The sequence below is a fragment of the Schistocerca cancellata genome, chromosome 9, assembly GCF_023864275.1.
Source record: "Schistocerca cancellata isolate TAMUIC-IGC-003103 chromosome 9, iqSchCanc2.1, whole genome shotgun sequence".
NCBI classification, from domain to species: Eukaryota; Metazoa; Arthropoda; class Insecta; order Orthoptera; family Acrididae; genus Schistocerca; species Schistocerca cancellata.
Genome location: NC_064634.1, coordinates 40360223 through 40378009, shown reverse-complemented (window position 1 = coordinate 40378009; position 17787 = coordinate 40360223). Strand labels below are relative to the sequence as shown.

The following is a 17787-nucleotide window of genomic DNA, read 5'->3' as shown; positions in this document are numbered from 1 at the left end:
GAACTGGGGCCAATCACGTTCGCATGGAAGTGAACAAGCGCCAGTAGGCAGTCTGGACTGAATCCATAGTTGCAAATAGCAATAGCTATGTCTGTTAATTCACGCAGCAGAGATGAATTGGTTGGTAATGGAAAAAAAAACCTCATGCGCATGACAAAGATGTTAAGGGAAATGGAAATTTGTTGTACGTTGGCACGACAAGTAGAGCAGAAAACACGTAGATAAAGGACCTGCAACAGGGATCACTGCTGTCACATGTGTTCTTCAAACATGTTTATGCCGGCCGCTGGTGGCCGAGCGGTTCTAGGCGCTTCAGTCTGGAACCGCGCGACCGCTACGGTCGCAGGTTCGAATCCTGCCTCGGGCATTGGTGTGTGTGATGTCCTTAGGTTAGTTAGGTTTAAGTAGTTCTAAGTTCTAGGGGACTGATGACCTCAGATGTTAAGTCCCACAGTGCTCAGAGCCATTTGAGCCATTTTTGAACCTAGCATCGCTAGGAATGAAAAGTCAAGTGATGACATTCAAAATAATCGAAGACATATTCCTTTGCTTTTGCTTTTACTATAACGAAAAAAATACGTATGGGTAAGACACACCTAGCACCCCTAGGAGTGAATTAACTGGGAAGCAGGTACAAAATGAATTGTTGTAAAGGAGCTTCCAGATGAAAGAGTAATAACCTCGCTCTCTTAAGTACACTTTTTGAGACTATTTAAACTTTTACCTTTGGCTGATATGTAATTTTCTGCTGAGTATACTTAAGACGAAATTCCATGTTTTTATGAGTGGGTAACAAATATAAGATGAACATCAACAAAAGCAAAACGAGGATAATGGAATGTAGTCGAATTAAGTCGGGTGATGCTGAGGGGAATTAGATTAGGAAATGAGACACTTAAAGTAGTAAAGGAGTTTTGCTATTTGGGGAGCAAAGTAACTGATGATGGTCGAAGTAGAGAGGATATAAAATGTAGACTGGCAATGGCAAGGAAAGCGTTTCTGAAGAAGAGAAATTTGTTAACATCGAGTATAGATTTAAGTGTCAGGAAGTCGTTTCTGAAAGTATTTGTATGAAGTGTAGCCATGTATGGGAGTGAAACATGGACGATAAATAGTTTGGACAAGAAGAGAATAGAAGCTTTCGAAGTGTCGTGCTACAGAAGAATGCTGAAGATTAGATGGGTAGATCAGAGGTATTGAATAGAATTGGGGAGAAGAGGAGTTTGTGGCACAACTTGACAAGAAGAAGAAACCGGTTGGTAGGACATGTTCTGAGGCATCAAGGGGGTCACAAATTTAGAATTGGAGGGCAGCGTGGAGGGTAAAAATCGTAGAGGGAGACCAAGAGATGAATACACTAAGCAGATTCAGAAGGATGTCGGTTGCAGTAAGTACTGGGAGATGAAGAAGCTTGCACAGGATAGAGTAGCATGGAGAGCTGCATCAAACCAGTCTCAGGGCTGAAGACAACAACAACAACAACAAATGTTAAGTCAAGTGCAATTATAGCACAGTGACTGGCATTTATTAAAATAGTTGCTCTTAATAAATAACGTTCTCTTGTTGCAGGCACAGTTGTGAATGTTTATGTACAGGGATTGATGAACCAGTGTAGATTACTAGAGAGTGGCTGAATGGAAATACACAGTTGGGCCGACGGCGAGTATTCTTGCTCCGGCAGGCAGGGGATCCCTGGCACTCCTGGGTTCCGTGGACCCCACGGGCAGGCTGATCACTTTGGCTCCAGGACCCAAGACCGCGAGTCCGTTGGGCCTGGCATAGACGATCCCTCCGGGTCCTACCACGGATGTCCCTCCAATCCCGCTGTCTGCAGAGCCTCCTGGACCGGCAATGGCCACACCTCCCTTCTGCACTAAGAGCCTGGCGACCACGGGTCCGTACTGTACCGTGGACAGCGCCACTGGCTTCGCGACCTCCGCGCTGCTACCCTGCGCGCCAGACCCTTCTTCCCCGTCAGTGAAACTGGTGGCATCTGCGCGACCTGTCCTCCCTCGGTGCCTGCCCTTGCCGCTCTTCTTGCTCTCGTCCCGTTCGTCCCCGAAGTCTCCTCCGCAGACGTCCGACTCTGGTCCGTACTCGACCATGGTGGTGAAGGCGTTGTAAAAATGGTTGATCGGATCTTTAATGATAATGGGGAAGTAATCGGAAAACGGCCAACTGATGCGTCCCTGCACGCCACTTTCGAGTCTATTGCTGTCTACAGCTGATGCGTACGGATACGGCTGCCCTGCGACGATCGACGGGTAGAAATTCATGGTGGTAAACAGGTTAACATCAGGCACTTTCCCGTCGTTGCGTACGCTGCCAGACGGTTGACTGGTGACAGAATACATTTGTCCGTTTTGTGCGATGAAATTCTGGCTACTCGGGCTCTGAACAGGAGAACCAGTGGCAGGGTAGCTCTGTGGAGGAACGGCCTGCATGTTGGTGCCGATATTATTCTGCCCTGTGCTTGGAACTCCAGAAATTTGTGGGCCGACTGTCTGCCCCTGTGGAACACCGCTCACTGCCACGGGGAATGGCTGCCTTGGGTCAACTATAGTCTCCTGGTGCGTTATCCTTCGCCGCACACCCCCTCTAGAGGCACTTGAATAACCAGTAGTGTTGGTGTTCGCCCTCTGCAGCAGGTAACTGAGGATCGGGTTCTGTCCAGTTCTGTCGGGCGGCAGCTGTCTTCCGGATCGGTGATCCGCCACCAGGTTTTCGCCGTCGCCCTCCAAAGGATGGAGTGTTGTCACCTCCTGATAACCTCCAGCATACCGCTCACCATTCTCCGCTGATTCGGCGTGCTGGGAAGCCATCTCCTGAACGTTCTGGTCCATCACCGCATCGACTCCGCTGCAAGCAACGGAGAAACATTGCTTTAGTATAGAAGTTTCAGTGCACTTCACTGGTCGCTGTATGTGAACGAGAACAGTGGAGAAGAAGCGATAAGATAGATAGAAATCAAAACCAACAGACTTTAACTACAAATGTCAGCTTAAAAGTGATTATAAATAATTCAACACAGAATTGATTATAAGATACAGAACTCATTTTCCTGTGAATCGAGTCATGATGTGTCCTACACATTCAGTAAGAATCTTTCATACTCAAGAAAGTAAATTTATCGATTATATTTAGCAAAACCTTTTGATTACAACTTAACGAGTTTTTGTTTCGTGGAAACCCTAAGGGTTGGCAGAAAATGAAACAAAATACACAAATTCAAACAGTGCAAGATCTTATGATTATGAGTTAACGAATTTTTCTTTCAGGTAAACCCTAAGGATTGACAGAAAAGGAAACAACGTGCACAAATTCAAACAGTGCGTGTTAGGTCTGGTGCCAAACGCGGGCTCTTCCTCTTCCTCCGTACTTCTGAATGGCTGGAACTCAAATATAAATTTCTGAGGGTTGCTTCTGACGTGAGAGTTCAAAGTCGTGAAAGTAACGAAGTTTTATCTAGAGGGCAAATGAGAATGTTTTGAGATACAGAACTTGACAGTGAAACAAGTAGAGTTAGAAGAATAAAAAAAGATCTACGACCTTATTGGACAACATAAAACAGACCAAAATCTGAAGAGTGGAGGACTGTTGTAGGCCGATACATCATCTGTCTGTCAAACGCGTAAACTTTGTTTCGCGTTTTAAAGAATTACTATATCTAACGCCTAAGGTATCGAGGAAGAGATCTATTTGCTCAGTAGGTTTGAGCACCTAGAAAATATCACATTCACGTCGGCAGATGAAACAAATTAGTGATTTTTATTTCGTTATGGTTGACTTCCCAATCTTTTAATCCAATGCTTTGAATTCTTCACTGCTCGAATATGTGTTACTGGACAAATAACTGAGGAAAGAACAGCAATCGATCGCAAAATCCAACGTTTTATTGCAACATATCACTATTTCAACTTTTGCTGTGCACAACGGCATCATATGGATTCGAATCTAAATGAAATAATTTGTGGAAAATTCGAATCACTTTGAACCAACAAAAACAAAAATTAATTGTCGTATGTGCACTTTTATGGTAACGATCGACAGCAAGGGTTCCTTACTTCAAACACGCAACGAACAATCCTTTTTAACTAGTCGAAGTTTCACGGTAAATGAAGACTCATCAAGTGCATTTCTTTCATAAGTTACGAAGTAGAACAGGTCTTTAACTAGAACAGATTTTTACCGATAACGTGTTTGTTGTCTGAATTACGCATGTCTTGAATGGTGACAGGCACTAATGTGTGCAGTAAGCAGCTTCGGCGAATAAAAGCATTTACTGTACGCGCGATCAATTCATCGCCTACATTAACTCGACTGCAATAAATGTTACGGTTTTGTCATGCGTTTACAATGAGATCTCGGCGAACGCTCGTCTGACTGAAAACATGTGGTCTATACACTGGGTGATTTTCTAGTTTATGTATATTCGCTTGAAATGGTATCGCTATGGCAATAAAGTGCAATATCCCATATAAGGTATCAATTTAGAAATTGGGCTTTGTTGCAAATTCTATCTTGTATGATGATGCAGAACAGATGCAAGAAAACTACGCTCTTGGTTTGTTGGCTAAGCGGGTAAGAGTACCGCTTAATTTTACCTCTAACTTTGTTTGTGTTGTACTCTGTATCTAGTGAATACTAAAGTTGTAAACGAATTGGGTCGATCACCTGAGGCACTATGGCGAAATCCGTGTAACCATTTTCGTGTAGGATCATCAACAAAGATCTGCCTTCGTAGTATGAAAGATTCTTACTCGATAAGTATTTGGAAGTTTATTTCGTTAATGACAGTCATTATCAGCAACTCCCTGATGCATGACTGGTGATGCAAATCGATGTATTTCATAAGGAAAACTCCAAAATATAGAAAATAAGAAGTAAGAGACAGTTCTCCGAATTCCTGTTAGTTCTGCATGAAAGTTAGATGTTAAATTTACTGCAAACGTCAACCAAAACTCACCTTTAGTGTTAAAGATCTTCCGTGTCGACCGATACCCTGGTGTGTTACTGGATGTATATGGTCAGCGACAGAAACAAAATTTGTCGTTGTTTAACGTCATCTCGAAGAGCAGCCCCAGTGAACTCCGACAGAAAAAAATCTGTTGTGCCATTCACTTTCCTCCGGTACTCATTCGAGAAATCCGGCGAAAATGTGTGTCAATAGCACGCACGCAGTTTACTCGATAAACAAGAGCATTATCCGGTCGCCTGTTCGTTCCTGTATTCAATTAAAAAGTGTTACATCGATTGTCTATTTTTTATTGCTATCTGGTATTTTAATCAATGATTCGTTGAAATAATCCTGTGAACAAATTGTAGAAAAAATACGCGATTCTATGAACATTGTATGAGTGTATGGAAAGGAAAATGCTTCAGTCTTCAGTTTTTTTTTCAGCAAGGACATTGTTAATGGTAATTATATTCACTTAGTAAGTTTTAGGACGGAATATTCAGTAGATACATCCCAATAACCAAATAACTGAAACGCTGATTGCAGAAATGAAGTAAGTCCGTGTTTGTACATTTTACAGGAGAACGAGGAAACTGAATGTCTTTTTTCAATGTGAGAGACTATTTCATGTTTTTATTTACACGCGTCCTATAGACAAAACGGCTTGGACACGATAAGCTTATGAATTTAGTTTGAATTGCAGTTTCTAATAATAAAAATTCGGAAAAAAGTAATGACATTTCGTGCAGTCATCAGAGTTTTTTATGGGTCTATGTCTTCGAGCCAAGCTGCTGAATTGGTGTGATTGTTACACACATCGTGTGTCTTAAAGTCAGTCAAATCCATTAATGCTATAAAATGTGTTACGAAAGATTTATGGTCTTGAAAGACTCTTCGGGTTTGCTGCCGGATCCTAAAATCTACTTGACTCGACATTTCGGCGATCCAACTGGTCGCCATCTGCAGGAAAATGCTGCCTCTGCTGATGAGTCCCGCTGAGAACTGACGCCAGGTTGCAAATCGACGTCCTATATAGGCCACCGTCCAGTACACGGCGCATGCGCCGCCCATCACGGTTTCTGCATTGCAAAACAGGGAGGTGGCGCCGCCCTTAGTGAAACACTGCTGGCAACGATACATCGCAATCAAGGCCGCACCGAAGAACGTTCAGTTTTGGTGCGACATAATACAGGATTCCACGTCTTGCTAAGAGGAAACCCATTGTCTCTGTTAATTAAATTACCAGCCAACCTAATTTCAATCGCCTCTTTATAGACACTGTTCCAATAGCCGGAAATGTTGGCAACCACAACAGTTTCCTCAAATTTCATATTGTGTCCCTCATTTAGGCAGTGTTCTGCTACCGCCGATTTTTCCGGCTGTTGTAGCCTCGTATGACGGCGATGTTCCACATACCTGTCATGCACTGTGCGAATAGAACGGCCAATGTAAGCCAATGTAAGACAGGTGTGTGGAACATCGCCGTCATACGAGGCTACAACAGCCGGAAACATCGGCGGTAGCAGAACACTGCCTAAATGAGGGGCACGATATGAAATTTGAGGAAACTGTTGTGGTTGCCAACATTTCCGGTTTTTGGAACAGTGTCTATAAAGAGGCGATTGAAATTAGGTTGGCTGGTAATTTAATCAACAGAGACAGTGGGTTTCCTCTTAGCAAGACGTGGAATCCTGTATTATCTCGCACCAAAACTGAACGTTCTTCGGTGCGGCCTAGATTGCGATATATCGTTGCCAGCAGTGTTTCACTAAGGGCGGCGCCACCTCCCTGTTTTGCAAGGCAGAAACCGTGATGGGCGGCGCATGCGCCGTGTACTGGACGGTGGCCTACATAGGACGTCGATTTGCAACCTGGCGTCAGTTCTCAGCGGGACTCATTAGCAGAAGCAGTATTTTCCTGAAGATGGCGACCAGTTGGATCGCCGAAATATCGAGTTAAGTTGATTTTAGGATCCGACAGCAAACGCGAAGAGACTTTCAAGACCTATTACGGCGGGAAAGCCTACGTAATTACATCGAGATTTATGGTACGTGTGGTTCTGCAATCATCGATCCAGTTCGTTAAGACACTTGGGTTACACTGTTACCTCCTGTACTACTGGAAGCATCAGTTCGAGCAATTATATTCTGCTATCTCAGATCATACTGTACTGGAGGAGTCGACTAGCAACGTACAATACCAACTAGCAGTGTCAGCCTACCGCCCAGACGAACCGTCACCGGCCGTGGGTTAGTACGGTTAGTTCGTCCATCGTCCGCTTGAGGGAGAGCTTACTTGAGGCTGCCGTACTGCGCTCTGGCGGTCCTCGTGGGAGGCTCCGGCTCTTCAACAGCGTCCTCGGCAGGTCGGGCCCCCACCGCCGCCACAGCCACCAGCGCCAACAGTAACCATCGCTGCAACAATCACGTCACATTGTCACCACTCGTCTGCATCGAACAAGATACGTCACTTCTTAATAGAATGCTATAAATATATATCTGCAGTACTTTCATGGAAAAACTGTATTTACACATGTAAAAAAATCTACCCATTAACAGTTTCGAACTCTGCACACCCTCACACTTGGCGATGCATCTTTCCAAGGTCACCTGAATCTCCTGTTTGAGTTGTGTAACAGCTATACAGAAGAAAAGAAAAGCCACCATCTTTGGCCGCAACACTCGACGATTCCATTGTCCCGAATTCCATCTTTCCATCTCCAGCCATACCACTCCGTTAACTTGCACAGTAAAGTAGTTAGAACTAAGCTGTTAATTCATAGGGCGGCCGGGGTGGCCGAGCGGTTCTAGGCGCTACAGTCTGGAACCGCGCGACCGCTACGGTCGCAGGTTCGAATCCTGCCTCGGGCATGGATGTGTGTGATGTCCTTAGGTTAGTTAGGTTTAAGTAGTTCTAAGTTCTAGGGGACTGATGACCTCAGCAGTTAAGTCCCATAGTGCTCAGAGCCATTTGAACCATTTTTTTTTTGTTAATTCATACTTCCTCACCATGTACCATAAAGCACAAAACGTACTAAAATTACTAACATCTGGCACCTACATCTTTCTGTCATCCTTGACTCTTAATTCCTCATCTATTCCATCATATTCTACGCCAGTGTTGCCTTGACCTTTGCCCCTCCAAAATTTTACAAATCCTTGAAATTATCGAGAGACATGCAGTCGGCCTTGCATTCTGGACACGATTGTCTTCTTCGACACGCACCCTATACCAAAGCACCAGTGCGACACTTCCTCCGTCCAGAATGCTTCTGAACCCAGCATGTGAACTATAGAACCCAATTCCAGCATTATACGAGGCGTGTTTTTTTAAGTAAGTACCGTTTTGAAATTAAAAAAAAAGACTTTAAGATATCCCAATAGTTTTATTTTTACATGAAAGCCTGTAACTTAATCTACTTTTCTACATAATTTCGCCGGTCGGGGTGGCCGAGCGGTTCTAGGCACTAGAGTCTGGAACCGCGCGACCGCTACGGTCGCAGGTTCGAATCCCGCCTCGGGCGTGGATGTGTGTGATGTCCTTAGGTTACTTAGGTTTAAGTAGTCCAAGTTCTAGGGGACTGATGACCGCAGAAGTTAAGTTCAAAATGGTTCAAATGGCTCTGAGCACTATGGGGCTTAACAGCTGTGGTCAACAGTCCCCTAGAACTTAGAACCACTTAAACCTAACTAACCTAAGGACATCACACACATCCATGCCCGAGGCAGGATTCGAACCTGCGACCGTAGCAGTCGCGCGGTTCCGGACTGCGCGCCTAGAACCGCGAGACCGCAGAAGTTAAGTCCCATAGTGCTCAGAGCCATTTGAGCCATACATAATTTCCATCAATACTGACGCACTTGTCATAACGTTGTACCAGTTTTTGAACACCGTCCTCATAGAAGTCTGCCGCCTAACTTGTTAACCACTGCATCATCACTGTATTCACTTCGTCATCGTCTAGAAGACGCTGACCGCCCAGGTGTTTCTTCAAGTGCAGGAACAGATGGTAGACACTGGGCGCAAGATCGGGGCTGTACGGAGGATGATCTAGAGTTTCCCATCGAAAAAATGTGATGAGACCTTTGGTCTGATTTGCCACATGCGGACGGACATTGTCTTGCAGCAAAACGATGACCTTGCTCAACTTCCATCGACTGTTGCTTTGATTCTGGTGTGACGTAGGCCACCCATGTTTCATCGCCCCTAACAATTTGGTTTAAGAAATCATGCACATCCATCAACGGAACGTGCGCACAATTTGCGGTAATTCAAGTGCTCGGTCACAAAGCCATTCAAAACACTACGAGATACATTAGGAAAGTTATCCCGCAAGGAGGTAATCGTAAAGCGTCTGTTTTCTCTCACCTTATTGTCCACTTCCTGCACCAAACTTTCATTAACGACTGAAGGACGCCCACTCCGTTGTTCATCATGCACATTTGTGCGGCCATATTTAAATGCTCTCACCCACTTTCTTACCATTCCATCAATCATAATGTTTTCTCCGTTAACTGCACAGATCTCACGATGAAAATGATCGCTTTTAGGCCTTTAGCACTAAGAAATCTTATAACAGCCCGTACTTCACAGTCGGCGTGACTCACGATTATCGGAGGCATTTTAAACATTCAGTACACAACGTAAACAAGGAAGAATCAGACTCTAATGGCGTCAGTGCGTAGATTAAGGTACAGGCTTTCATGTAAAAAGAAAATTATTGAGATATCTTAGCACATCTTTTTTTAATTTCAAAACGGTACTTAGTTAAAAAACATGCCTCATATGTCCTGCGTCTCTAACCCAGGTACCCAGCTGCGCCATTACACCCCTATCGCATCTGTAATGGTCTTGGATGCTTGCCCATTCTCTTCAGCCGAAACATCAGATAACTCCCATTTCAAAACCATTTGATATGTCCGAACTTACACTTATTTTAGCAGTTATAATCTACAACGTCCCTTCAAATCACTCTGAGATGCCCCTTACGGTGTTTTTATTGCCTCATTACAGAATCATCTTTTCACCTCTATCGTAACCTTGATATTTTTCCATACATGATCAAAAACAAAATTTCAGAGCAGGATTAATATCATTTTCACTACAAGATTTTAACTAGTGTGCAAAGTACCAGTCTTCTTAGTCTTCTTTTTTAACACATTAACATATTGAAAATGTTAAACGTTTCTTCCATGTATAGATTTAAAGCAATCATTTTAATCCATATTTTAACATCATTGTAATAGTCAAAACAATTTTGACTGAAAAACGGTCATTCTCCTCAGCAGTCCACCCACACCGAAGGAAATCGAAAAATATAAATGAGTATCGACTTCAGTCGCATTAAATGCTGCGTACCTGTTACTTGGACTTTAAAGTAACAAGTTGTGTACCATCAGCCTGCTTCGATAGTATGTTGCTATCTGGCTGTATTTCATATGGGCAAAAGACGCTACAAGAACAAACATCGTAGATCGTCCCTGCGACACCAGAACTAGAGATGAAATGTCGTGTGACGAGGGCCTCCCGTCGGGTAGACCGTTCGCCTGGTGCAAGTCTTTGATTTGACGCCACTTTGGCGACTTGCGCGTCGATGGGGATGAAACGATGATGATTAGGACAACAAAACACCCTGTCCCTGAGCGGAGAAAATCTCCGACCCAGCCGGGAATCGAACCCGGGCCCTTTGGATTGACAGGCTGTCGCGCTGACCACTCAACTACCGGGGGCGGACAGAACAAGAGATAAAGGACGTGGACAGGAACAGACAGCAAATACGGTTTAGTTGGCTGGGTACTCATAATGTAAAGCAACTTCCAACAGGATGAGAAGCTTCCAGTGTCGCACTGTGATTTCCTCTCTCTTTGTTAGTAAAGAATGAACAGACAGATTATCCACTTCCGCCATTAAGTTGTAAGCTGCCGTTAATATAACGGCACTGGCAGCCATAGAGTGGTGTTTCGGCACCTAACGGACTCCACTACGGCGCTGTCGCTTTGTCTGTTTGACATACGTGCTCGCATGCTATGCTACGTCGAAAAAATCGGTAATTTATCTTTGGGGGACCATAACATTTCTAAGATACCCACCAGGTTAGCCGAGAGCGCTAATGCGCTGCTTCCTGGACTCGGGTAGGCGCGCCGGCCCCGAATAGAATCCGCCCGGTGGATTACCGTCGTCGGCCGGTGCGTCGGCCAGCCTGGATGTTGTTTTTAGGCGGTTTTCCACATCCCGCTAGGTGAATACCGGGCTGGTCCCCACGTTCCGCCTCAGTTACACGACTCGCAGAGTAACCGTGCCAATCCTGCGAAACTGCGGGACGAAGTGCCAGCGAAAGAAGGAAACAAAGAAAGAACCATAACATTTCTAAGATCCGTCGATGGACACACCGAACGAAAAATTAACCACCTTCCGGAGACATTACTCAAGTACTGAGTAACACACTGGCTAGCTATGATAACGGTCTAAATTCGGCGAAGCGGAGTTGACAAATTTCTCTCGGTTTACCATATTCCGCTAAAGCCACACATTGATGATTGGATTCCGTACAGCCACAAAATGTTGTATTTGTTGATTACTAGTTTTCACCAGCTGGTCCAGTAGGATTCCGATCGGGTGAGCTAGTGAACCAGTCGACGCGTGACTGGATGACTGTTTGTCAAACAAGGAGCGTATGCCTGCAGCCCACTAAAGGCGGCTGTTCTCGTCTTAGAGGACAAGCGTGCCTACAGCATCACGACGATATAGAAGAGAGGAGCAACACTTCGACAACGGTAATGCAAATATAAAAATTGTGGTTCGTGAGTGCGGTAACCTGAATTATAGAGTCCAAGTCATGGTTCGAAAAGCACCCACAAAAACCATAGAACCACCTCTGGCCTAACTTCTTCGCTCTCTCAGTCCATATCCGTGGAATTTTGCTCTTTTTCTTGCCTCTGTATACAGATGTACTTCTACGCTTATAGACCGATGGTTAGAGAGTATGGACATCCAGTTTTTAGTTTTAAAACCAAAGCGGAGAACCTTGGAAAGTTAGTTTACAGCTTTTCGTGTGCAGACGATGGTTACTTGCACAAATCGAAAAAGTATGTAAGTAATTACTGTGCCTAAATATTAGACTGATAATATATATTTCTTCCTAACGTACGCCGACTTTTCTAGATATTGAGAATTAGTTCAGATTTCTATTCATTTTGTTCATTGCCATGAAATAACCCATTTTCGAAGGTCCTCATATGTGGACCGCAGGTCACAATGCATTTTTAATAATTTGAATTTTGTCTTCGGTAATGGAATACTGAAATAACTGTTTCTTTTACACTCAACAAAAAAGCATAAAATATTAACTGATGAGCAATTAGAAGCTCTTTTCAATGATAGCAGTATGGAATTATCTGATTAGGAAGATGGCGAATTCTCGTTTTTGACTGAAGATTGTCCTACTGAGCTTGAAGAAACTGCCTTGTATACATTAAGAGCTTTAAGGTGTCGCACCATTAGCTAGGATGTCCTTCTACATTGAATTCCTCTGACAGTGACGATGTAGATGATGAAGAAAATGTGGAAAAAAGGCCAAGAAAAGCTGTGTTGCAGCCATTTACAGAAGTTATCAATAAATACCTCAAACTAAAGGAAACCTGTCCGCAGTTTCAAGATAGGGGCATGTGGGTCAAATGTGGAAGGTATTCATGAATTGTGAAAAATAATTGTTTTGAAGCTTATGATAAAACGCACCGTAAATAATTATTTACTGGGAGTAGTAAATTATTACCTGCCAGAAATTATTATATGATTAACATTTTCTTGTATTTATGAAGTTGTTTTAGAGTATTAGCAAAAACCTGTAATAGAAATCATATATTTCAAGAATATTAATATTAATAATGCTATTCCTGTGTGCATTGGCGCATACAGTTTACTATTTCAAATGAAATAAATGTATTGCTGAAAAAATGTTTTTAATGAAGAAGGCGGGGGGGGGGGGGGGAAGAGAATATACGAAGCAAGGACAAGCACGCTCTCACGAAAAGTGAGACTTGACGCCCACTTATGTAGACCTCCAATTATGGCTTGGTGAACCATCAAAAAATATTTCATTATCATTTGTGTGATGTTTCTTTATTAGTTTGCAGGCGCACATGAAAAGAAAACTTCACACATGTGGGGTAAACGAGTTATTGGTCCGTCGGTGGACTGCACTCGTTGCAACGTTAGAACAGATGGAAAATCATGAAATGCTGGATCCCAATAAACGCATCCAATCAGCAACTGTCCAGTTGTTGACTTGCTGAGCCCATTGAAACCGTGCAGTTCTGTGTATCACTGTGAGCAATGGCCTTTCTCGAGATATCCGATTGGGAATGTCCAATTGTTCAAAATGGTTCAAATGGCTCTAAGCACTATGGGACTTAACATCTGAGGTCATCAGTCCCCTAGACTTAGAACTACCTAAACCTAACTAACCTAATGACATCACACACATCTGTGCCCGAGGCAGGATTCGAACCTGCGACCGTAGCAGCAGGGCGGTTCCGGACTGAAGCGCCTAGAACCGCTCGGCCACAGCGGCCGGCGAATGTCCATTGCATAGAGTTCGATTTGCAATGTTCGCTCGGGAGCCGGTTCACATGGACATGTGCTGGGTTCACTGACAGCACCAGTTACTGTCTGGTTTCAGAGAGGGTTTTACTGACAATTCCTCCGGTCTCTGTCTGTTAAGTACTTTTTACGACTATTAATCTTCTACCGCGTTACATTTCTGAGAGCGGTGCCAAAAAATGGTTCAAATGGCTCTGAGCACTATGGGACTCAACTGCTGTGGTCATAAGTCCCCTAGTACTTAGAACTACTTAAACCTAACTAACCTAAGGACAGCACACAACACCCAACCGTCACGAGGCAGAGAAAAATCCCTGACCCCGCCGGGAATCGAACCCGGGAACCCGGGCGTGGGAAGCGAGATCGCTACCGCACGACCACGAGATGCGGTCAGAGCGGTACCCCATTCCGAGTAGAAGCTTTGGACAGTCTGAGTTGTTTCACCAACAGATCGGGCAAATTCATTCACGGTGTGGCCATGAACACTTCCAAACATGTTAGCTCCTGTTAAAATTTGATTTGAAAAAACTCTTTTTAATTACTGGATCGAATTTACATAAGAATATTAAAATTAGTTGCAAATAAGAGCCATCTACATATTTGTAGACAATAGAAATACAGAAAATCGCCTTAAAACGTCTTCACAAAGTAATATTAACGACAGAAAGGTGTACGTAGAAACATTTTCAGTATTTGCACTAGTGCATAAAAGTTTTCTCACTGAACTTACCTTCCATAAAACTTGCGAGTTAATGCTTGATGTGATTTTTAGTTGTACAACCAGTTTCTCAGGTCTGCGTCTTATATGAGGATGATATGCTCTTAAATTTTCAGAGCAACAGTGGAATCTTTGTATTCATTTACAGATGACAGTTCCATCGTATATTAGTTCCGTAGGTGACACGTTCACATTTTCAAGATGTGAGATAGGTTTCTAGCTTCGTTCCCTCCATTTATTTTAAAATTTTTAATTTTACTTGTACGTAAAAAAATTGTTAGTATATTTGCTTGTTCTCGTGTATTCCTGCAGTGCACAGCCAGGCACAAAAATGCAAGTCACCGCATGGTGATTGTTACTGGCACATTGGGACATCCAATTTGCGTTCATTCTTTTGTTTAGTATGGGCATGGTATGTTATACTGAAAGTTCAAAATATTTTGTTGTTGTAACATTGTATAGCCGACTGTAAAATGGGGCGAGTCAAAGTTATACCAACATTTTATTCCAAATTGTTAAAATCAGAGGCTGACAGACTTACAATGGAGCAGAGAAGTGTGATTGCAAAATTATGGAAGCTGTGCAGTCGGCAGCAGAAGTGCGATTAACGTTTGTGGAATGATTTCCAGATAGACGGCCACCAACTCATTTAGGAATTTTTCGCGTTTACCAGAAGTTTGTAGCAACTGGGTCAGTAGAAGCCAGTTATTACTGAAATGTGGGTCGACAAGGAGCTGGAAGAAGTGAAGCATACATTGGTTAAGTGCAGGAGGCCATGCTACGGAGTCCATCAGAATCGACGAGACGTTGCAGTCTGGAAAGAGGGATTCCACAGCGGACAATGCGATGCAGCAAGGCATTGTTAGACGAATTATTGTCACTCACGAAGCTACCTTCCATACCAGTGGTAATACTAATCGTCATAACACAATTTCTGGGACATTTAAAATCTACGTCCCGTTCATCGTTAGTGATCATGAACGTACATCGCCGAAGGTAAATGTGTGCTGTGCCGTGACCCCTACCGTTGTACTTGGCCGATTTTTCTTTACAGTCCCGTAGGTGAATGCACGTGACTACTTGCAAATGCTGGAAGAGTTTGCCATCGATAACATGCACCAACATCTTAGACGAGAAGGATAGTTAATGATGAAAACCTCGGTTTTGCTTCGCCATGAGCTCCTCCTCCAAGGCTATTTCCAACATGATGGTACACCGCCCCATTTAGCTCTTTCCGTTCGTTCTTGTCTTGGTCAGACCTTCCCAAAGTGTTGGATTGGTCACGGCAGATGATTGTTATGGCCTCCCCAATCTCCGGATCTCACAACCTATGACTTTCGGTTATGGAGTATGACGAAGGATCGCGTGTGTAAAACAAAAGTGAGAGACCTCAAAGAAGTCAAGGATAGAATAAGAGGCGTGATATCCAACATTTCCACAAAACTGTGTGTTTTCTGGCACTAAATTGTACAGTTGAATGTTAGTTTGAGTGCGTTAATCGTGGTGGTGGTCACGTTGAGACTCTGCGTAACGAAAACTCTGAGTAAATGCTTTCTCTGAAATAGTGTCCACGTAATTTTAGATCAACCTGCATATATACGCTTTTTACTTACGTTCTTATGTTCTGCCATTTTTACCAGATTAGTAGATTTCACTTGTGTATTTTGGAATTTCTTCGAAGATTGCTATTTTGAATATTACTTTTTAAAGAGGTTGTAAGGCGACTTTCTGTATTTCGCTTGTTTACAGACCTGAAAATGGTTGTTGCTTACAACCAAAATTATCTAGGCATCGTCTTTTAACGTTCTTGTGTAAAAACATCTACATCCATACTCCGCAGGCCACCTGAAGGTGTGTGGCGGAGGGTACCTTGTGTTCCTCTATCGGTTCTCTCTTCTATTCCAGTCTCGTATCGTTCGTGGAAAGAAAGATTGTCGGTACGCCTCTGTGTGGGCTTTAATCCCTCTGATTTTATCCTCATGGTCTCTTCGCGAGATATACGTAGGAGGGAGCAATATACTGCTTGACTCCTCGGTGAAGGTATGTTCTCGAAACTTCAACAAAAGCCCGTACCGAGATACTGAGCGACTCTCTTGCAGAGTCTTCCGCTGGAGTTTATATATCATCTCCGTAACGCTTTCGGGATTACTAAATGATCCTGTAACGAAGCAAGCTGCTCTCCGTTGGATCATCTCCATCTCTTCTATCAACCCTATCTGGTACGGATCCCACACCGATGAGCAGTATTCAAGCAGTGGGCGAACGTGTGTACTGTAACTTACTTCCTTTGTTTTCGGACTGCATTTCTTTAGGATTCTTCCAATGAGTATCAGTCTGGCACATGCTTTAACGACGATTAGTTTTATCTGGTCATTCCATTTTAAATCACTCCTAATGCATACTTCCAGATAGTTTATGGAATTAACTGCTTCCAGTTGCTGATATGCTATATTGTAGCTAAATGATAAAGGATCTTTCTTTCTATGTATTCGCAGCACATTACACTTGTCTAAATTGAGATACAATTGTCATTCCCTGCACCATGTGTCAATTCGTTGCAGATCATCCTGCATTTCAGTACAATTTTGCATTGTTACAACCTCTCAATATACCTCAGCATCATCCGCAAAAAGCCTCAGTGAACTTCCGATGTCATCCACAAGCTCATTTATATATATTGTGAACAGCAACGGTCCTACGACACTCCCCTGCGGCACACTTGAAATCACTCTTACTTCGGAAGACTTCTCTCCATTGAGGATGAGATGCTACGTTCTGTTACCTAGGAACTCTTCAATCTAAATCTAAACATTAAAAGATTCTTGAAAAATGTTTCATATTTCAACAAATTACATAAAGATCGATTTCGCCACTTTTTATAATATCAAGAATTATTAATCAAACGATGGAAAATGCGGCATCGAATGTAACTGTATTAAGAAAAGGGTAGTTGCTTCTCACCATATAGCGGAAATGCTGAGTCGCAGATAGGCACAAGAATGCCTTTGTCGAAAAAAGACGACACACACACACCCACCCCCCCCCCACACACACACACACACACACACACACACACACACGCACACACACACACACACACACACACACACATATACACATACACACACGCACGCAAACGCAACTCATAGACACGACCACAGTCTTTGTCAGCTGAAGCGTTGTGTTTGCATACGCGCGCGCTCATGTGTGTATGTGTGTGTGTGTGTGTGTGTGTGTGGGTGGGTGTGTGTATGCGTGTGTGTGTGTGTGTGTGTGTGTGTGTGTGTGTGTGTGTGTGTCTGTGTATTGTCTTTTTCGACAAAGGTTTTGTTGGCCGAATCTTATTTTTTGGCAGTTTTTTTGTTGTGCCTTTCTGCGACTCAGCATCTCCGCCATATGGTGAGCAGCAACTATCCTTTTTATAATATTGTTGGTTCATTTTTGCTCCTCTGTCTCAGCGTCATACCGACTCACGTTGCTGCGCTGAATCCATCCAGCCGACTGACACAGACCC

At 43.5% G+C, this 17787-nt stretch overlaps 1 protein-coding gene across 4 annotated transcripts in view; it reads right to left on the bottom strand.

Moving 5' to 3' along the window:
• The window catches only part of LOC126100164 (translation initiation factor IF-2-like), a 146750-nt gene that overhangs the window by 92359 nt on the left and 36604 nt on the right, over positions 1-17787 (bottom strand). For 2 of the 4 annotated variants that reach the window (XM_049910708.1, XM_049910710.1), the window contains exon 2: positions 7253-7371. In XM_049910708.1, the coding sequence (XP_049766665.1) occupies positions 7253-7371 (119 nt within the window). Of the gene's footprint in view, positions 1-1196; positions 2860-4966; positions 5202-7252; positions 7372-17787 lie in introns of those variants that run through there. The other 2 variants (XM_049910707.1, XM_049910709.1) reach the window with 2 other exon arrangements.